At 46.0% G+C, this 6,226-nt stretch overlaps 1 protein-coding gene across 1 annotated transcript in view; it reads left to right on the forward strand.

Annotated features, from left to right (window-relative positions):
* efna1b (ephrin-A1b) overlaps positions 1–6,226 on the forward strand; it is an 11,388-nt gene extending 5,162 nt beyond the window's left edge. Inside the window, exons 2-4 of the mRNA XM_030394865.1 lie at positions 3,847–4,142; positions 4,243–4,431; positions 4,537–6,226. Of these exons, the coding sequence (XP_030250725.1) occupies positions 3,847–4,142; positions 4,243–4,431; positions 4,537–4,658 (607 nt within the window). The 3' untranslated portion in view covers positions 4,659–6,226. The remainder of the gene's footprint in view (positions 1–3,846; positions 4,143–4,242; positions 4,432–4,536) is intronic.

Consider the following 6,226-nt stretch of genomic DNA (forward strand, 5'->3'; position numbering starts at 1 on the left):
AACTGAATGAGCGTTGACCACTTTTTAAAAGCTCTCATCTTGCAAGGGGATTCTCATTGTCTTTACTATGTCAGGCGTGCGCGTAAAGAAAGTAATTGTGAAAACTACAGAGTTAAGTGCTGGGAAGAATTCTTATTGCGAGACAATGAGATGGGGCAAGAATGAAGGTAGATTACATTTGAAGCTAATATAGAAGGACCTCTCGGTGTTTATTAGATGGGCTTTAATGGAGCGTCCCACTGGTGAGCAGCTAAACCCATTAGAACCACTGACAGCTCCTCAGCCTGTGCGAGAGGAGGTGTGAATCCGCCATAGCACCGCAAATTAATAGGGTATTAAGTGTACACCTCAAAGTAAAAGTGTGTGAGAGTGCGACTGGAAATCTGATGAGCACGCCTTGTGAGAACATAGTAAAACCCTCCAAACCGCAGCCTCCCCCCGCTGCGACATTCCAGCGCATGCACACTTACTACTGATTACCTGAGGAGCAAATGGTCGAGGTGGCGGTGGTGGGGGGGGGTTACGTCTGTTTAGTGTTTCAGTGGTGCTGACTGGTGCTGTGTGTGGAACAAACATCTTGGGCGCTGACTCAGATGTGAGCGAGCAGTTGCGACCCTGAACTCTAACCCCCTTTGACCTGGCAGTTTGAAACGCTCCCCGGAGAGATGGTGAAAGACAGAGTCCCTGCGTCAGTTGTTTGACCGAAACCACTGAGAGCTCAGGGGACAAATGTCAAGGGGGGGGGGAGACGGATGGCAGAGAAAAAGAAAGAGGAAGAGGTGTGAAAGCAGTGCAAGGACAATGCAAAGGCTTCAAAGCTCCAAGTGTTGGAGAACTCACCTACTGTCATAACAACCCCTTCTATGGCTATTTTACTATTTTAAACCCTCCAAAAACACGCCTTCCCCCGCTGACGCAAACGCTGGAGTGGCTCCGTAGTGAGAAATGACCTTTTCTGCAGCAGAGAGGAGGAACATCTACAGCCACCTTCAACCCTCGCTGTTTACCCACACCTCAGTCATATGCAAGAAAACACACACACACGCACACTCGAACACTCAAGAGGCTTCAGTGGGCCTTGATAAACAGATGTGCTCAAGCGCCCGGGGCACGAGACGCCCTGGATAAGGGTCTTCAGAGGATCCCACACCCATGAAAACATGCACACACACACACACACACACGGACAAATCAACACACGAGGAAGAAGAAGAAGCTGTGTGGAAAGTAGGTCTGCAACGACTCACACACCTGGTTCCCACTCTCGCATACGACATAGCTATCACATTGACGCGACTCTCACCCTCCCAAGAGCTGTCAGTCAGGGCCGAGAGGAGACGCAGTGGGGAGCTTTGATGACTGAAGCGTCGGAGAGCCAGCAGGATGGAGGGAGAGGACCGGGGGGAAGGCTGTGGGCTAGAATTTTTGCCACGTTCATGGTCTTTTAACGAACGCAATCCACGGGGAGGGGAAGAAAAAGACTCGTACAAGCATAAATAAATCTGGACGAAACGCCGATGCAACTGTGAAACCACTAAAAGACACACTCGCCGTCACATGAGCACACATATAACACACATCCACACCAGTCAGGGCAGTGAAAGCTCCACAGGGGGTAAGGTGAAGGGGTTGAAGGGGCCCTGTAGCCTCCAGGCGTTCTGTCTTTGGGGAGGGAAAGGGTATAATTACACCCCATTCATTCCTCCTCCCCTCATTTTCTACAGAACACGTTGGCCCCAGACCCCTAACAGCTTTTAATTAGCCAGACCAATGGAGGAGAGGAGGAGGGGGGGAAATGAGGAGGTGAAGAGGAGGATAAAAGGAGAGTTTTTCTTAAAAGCACGGGTCGTGAATGAAATTAGCAACAGAATCTGTTTTCTGTTGGCTTCTGACAAGCCTGCTTTTTCATGCGGAGGTCGACCGGGCCACCAATGAGGACGCGGCGTGGGAAAAAAAAGTGTTTCCTTTACAATTTAAAGCTTTTTTACTTCATAGAGAGCCGCCACAGATCTCCAAGTGTCTTGTTTTTCCTTTCTGTTATTATTACTGATCTGACTCAAAGAATGCAGCGCAGAGAGGAACAAGTTGAGAGGCGAGATTATTCAGCCAATTAGGCGGCTATGTCTCCTTTTCTCCTTTCACTGAAAAAAACGCTCGCCTCGGCAAAACACACGCAAACAAAGGGCATGCACACCTGCGCGGGAGTGTACACACTCACAAAGAACCTTTTTCTGAGAGGGAGCAGTGATTCCAAGTGGAGGGAGGTGATCAGCCTGTTTAGCCTCGGATAACAAGTGTAGTGCTGTGCTCGGCTAACAAAGCATGTTTTGACAGGTAGGTTAGCGCTAAACGAGGCACACACACACGCACACAGAGGCAGGAAGGAGGGGTTAGAGGCCCACGTTTGGAGCCAGCGTGTCTGTGACTTGGCCAGGGGGGGTCCTAACAGGAGCCACAACAACAGGAGGGAGGAGTCAGAGCCACCACGTCCCGAGCTTTGAAGCTGGGGCACACACACATAAACAATGGCAGACACACACACACACACAAACACATACACACACACAGGAGCTGTTTTCTTCGTCACTCTCACTGTAAACATGTCAAACACAAGCAGTCAGTCGGTTTAAGCACAGATTGAGGTTGAGGATTAGAGCCTGTTGCCCCTGAGCATGTAATCAGAGCACTGCACAAATATCAGTCTTTCTTCACCTCCTGGCTTTCAGCTGCTTTCACATTAGTTGCAACATGTCAGCCAGGCGCAAAACATCATGTAGCAGTGCAGCAGTGGCCTCGCCTGTGCCCTGTTTACTGTGAAGGAAAGACATATCAGTTAGGTGAAACAGAAAGTGAAGACAACCAGTTTAGGCTACATGGGGATTTTCCCCTTCGTCCCAACAAATCTGTTCCCGACAGAGTCGTAGACTTATTGGTGATAACCCTAACCCTAACCTTACAAGTCCTACTATGGTGAAGACATAACACAACTCCATGAAAACTGTATAAGGGTTATACATTTCTCTCTACTTCATTAGGGCACCGGGGGGAGGGGGGGGGGGGGGGGGGGGGGGGGGGGGAACAAGCAGAGGAAGCAGGCAAAGAGGAGACGGGAAGAAGGCTTAAAAAGAGCCATAAAACTAAATGAAGGGTAAAGATGAAAAGAGGGAAAGAGAGCGACAGTCTGACTGTCTCCACCCACTCTGCCTGTGTCTTTGATGGAATCGAAGAGGAGTTGAGAGACAGAGATAAGGATAGAGACAGCAAATAAGTTAGGTTAGAAATTGGTTTTGGAAAGACTTGACTGAAAGCGTTGAGTCTTTCCTAGAGAGACTGGACTTTAAAATCTCATCCTCTTACAAGCAGGTGAGAGGTGAATCACTGCTGACGGCGAAACGAGAGGAAGGCGTGTGTGTGTGAGTGGGATGGTGGTAGGGCTTTATGAGACCGGGTGTGTTCCCTGGTCCGCAAACAAAGTGAAACAAGTCCGGCCCGATCCGGCTCTTTCTAATTCTGTCACGGTGACAACATGCTCGCACAAGAACACCGAAAAACACGACAGCACAAACCTGCTCACATGGCACCTGAATTACACCCAAGCAGCTCAACCTGTGTGTTGACATGTGTTAGTCGTGTGAGTAAGTCTTTTGTCCATCGCCGTGCGTGTCTGTGTGCTATTAGCCCTCTTTATTCCCAACACGTGCGTTTTGTGTGAGGCAAGCTTTCAGGGTGTGTGGGGATGATATCCACCATTATTCATGCTGTTATGAATATTTTGCAAAAAAAAACAAAAAAAAACAGTGGAGAACATTTGTCAGTAACCTCCTCTTTCTTCCTGTCTCCCTGCAGCTTCCTGTGGGATGAGTACACGGTGGAAGTGCGTATCAACGACTATCTGGACATCATCTGCCCCCACTACGCCCACGGCGAGGTGTCATCGCATGCAGCCGAGCGCTATGTCCTGTACATGGTGGAGAAGGAGGACTACGAAGTGTGTAAACCTCACTCCTTTGACCAGCTCCGTTGGGAGTGCTCGCGGCCGTTCGCTCCCCACGCTCCTGAGAAATTCTCTGAGAAGTTCCAGCGTTTTACTCCCTTTACCCTTGGCAAGGAGTTCAGACAGGGGGAGAGCTATTACTATATCTGTAAGTATCAAGGTTTTTTTTTTTTGAAGATCAACTCATTGTGATCCTGAGGATGGTTCTTGTATTAAACTGTTCCCTCTTTTTTCTGATTTTTCAACAGCCAAGCCAATGCATCACCACGGGCAGGACTGCCTGAGGCTGAAAGTGGATGTTGTCGGACACAAAGGCTCTGGAAAGAACCAAGTAGATAAATCCAAGGCACATGACACAGGAAAGAGCGTGGATGGAGGAAAAGGGATGTTTCCTGCTGCTGGAGGAGTTCACAACCCCTCAAACCGGCTCCCAGCAGGTGATGATTCTTCTTAAAAAAAAATACCATTAGGATAATCACAGCTGGGTGTGTTTGCCATGAAGGAATCATGAAATCTAATACTAACTCACTCTTCTTTCTCAGATGACCCTGCTGTGATGGAGCCAAACGTTCAGAGGAGTATCGGGAGCTCAGGTGTACAGCTGGTTTCCTTCCCACTCTTCTTCACTGTGATCCCAGTCTTATTAGCTCTGATGCTACAATAAGGCTGAAAGCCACAACATAGACAATGCTATTCCAATGCTGGACATTGGGACCATGAACACTCAAGAGATTTATTTTTTTTTTTATACAGATTGTTTTTTTTTACGAGCATGAACCTGTCAGTGTGTGTTTGCGTGTTTGTTTGCGTGAGTGTGGAACGTGGATCGTTCCGAAGAAGAGGACCTCAAAGATCTTTTTTTTTATTACTTTACCAAGAGGATGGAAATTCTAATTTTTGACCATTTTAAGGTGCACACTTCTTTTCAGTCATAATGAACAAAACTGCAAGCAAATTGATCAAAAAATCTTAATTCACTGAGGATAACATTGTCACCATCATGCTGTGTTTTTTTTCATACAGTTGGTACAGATTTGCGTTCTACTTCTCATCTCCAAGTTCTGATGTCATTTTTCTTCCTCTACATGTAGAGAAATTATTATTTCTGTCTCTTGCAAATTTTGTCGGCTCACTGCCAAAGTGGTATCCATTATGTAGGATTTTTGTCATGTTGTTGTGTAGCACTCCGCTCCCTGTTATATCTGTTAAAGTGTCTCAAGCACCACTGTCACATTCGCACAAAAGCCGACACTTTGATTCTGCTGCCGTGGGTTTCGGTGAACAACAATTAAACTGGCCAACATCAAGTTCAATTAAAAAACCTGTGAGAACAAATTGTCAATTCCAGACCAGTGGCTCTCAACCTTTTTTACCCCCCTTTTTATCTCACAAGCACTTCAAGTGATGCTGACTGCTGCTGATGCAGATTACTAACTTATTAAAACTTTTAGCAGGAAACATTAAAAAATTGTAATTATTGGCAGAATGTGAAGTAATACTTGTTCGTCATGATGACTGTGTATTGCAATGCCAAGCAATCTACTAAAGTTAGCATGCTAACCAGTTAGCCCCGACCTGACGTCAAAAGCTCCGATGCTAGCGGTGTAAACACCTACTCTCCTTGACCAGACTGCTGGCTGCATTGCTAACTGAGCTAACTAGCTAAGGACATCTACAGTTAGCAGCAGTTAGCGGTCACTCCAGCAAAATGCTGCGCTTATTTGTTTTGAATTTGACAGGTGGTCAATTCAACAGTAAAGAAATATCTTAAATGTCTTTTTTATATATATATATATATATTCAGTAATGTATTTCAGAAAAAAGGCACCACATTAATTTGGATCCCCAAAAAGACCTTTTTATTTTCTCATGTCTTCTTTAGTCAATGTTCTCTTGAGGTTGAGAGCCTCTGGTTACCACCACAGACACACTAATAGGGATTTCAGGGAGCTGAGCTTCTTCAATACTTATGGTTGTTCACTCATTTCTACCGTTTCGACAGTATGGTACACTGTTCGATGTGCAGATGTGATCCCTCTTGCACAACGTCAAACCTCAAACTGAAGGGACTTCCCAGAATGCATTTACAGTTGTTTATTTTCTTGTTAAACATGCGTGTGTCATTTTATAAATGTTTATATGTACATTTGTATATAGAGAAAACTATATGAAACTGTTTTAAGATGTGAGAAATCTTTAGTGAAATAAAAAAAAGATTGTGATGTAATGAAA

The sequence above is a fragment of the Sparus aurata genome, chromosome 17, assembly GCF_900880675.1.
Source record: "Sparus aurata chromosome 17, fSpaAur1.1, whole genome shotgun sequence".
NCBI lineage: Eukaryota > Metazoa > Chordata > Actinopteri > Spariformes > Sparidae > Sparus > Sparus aurata.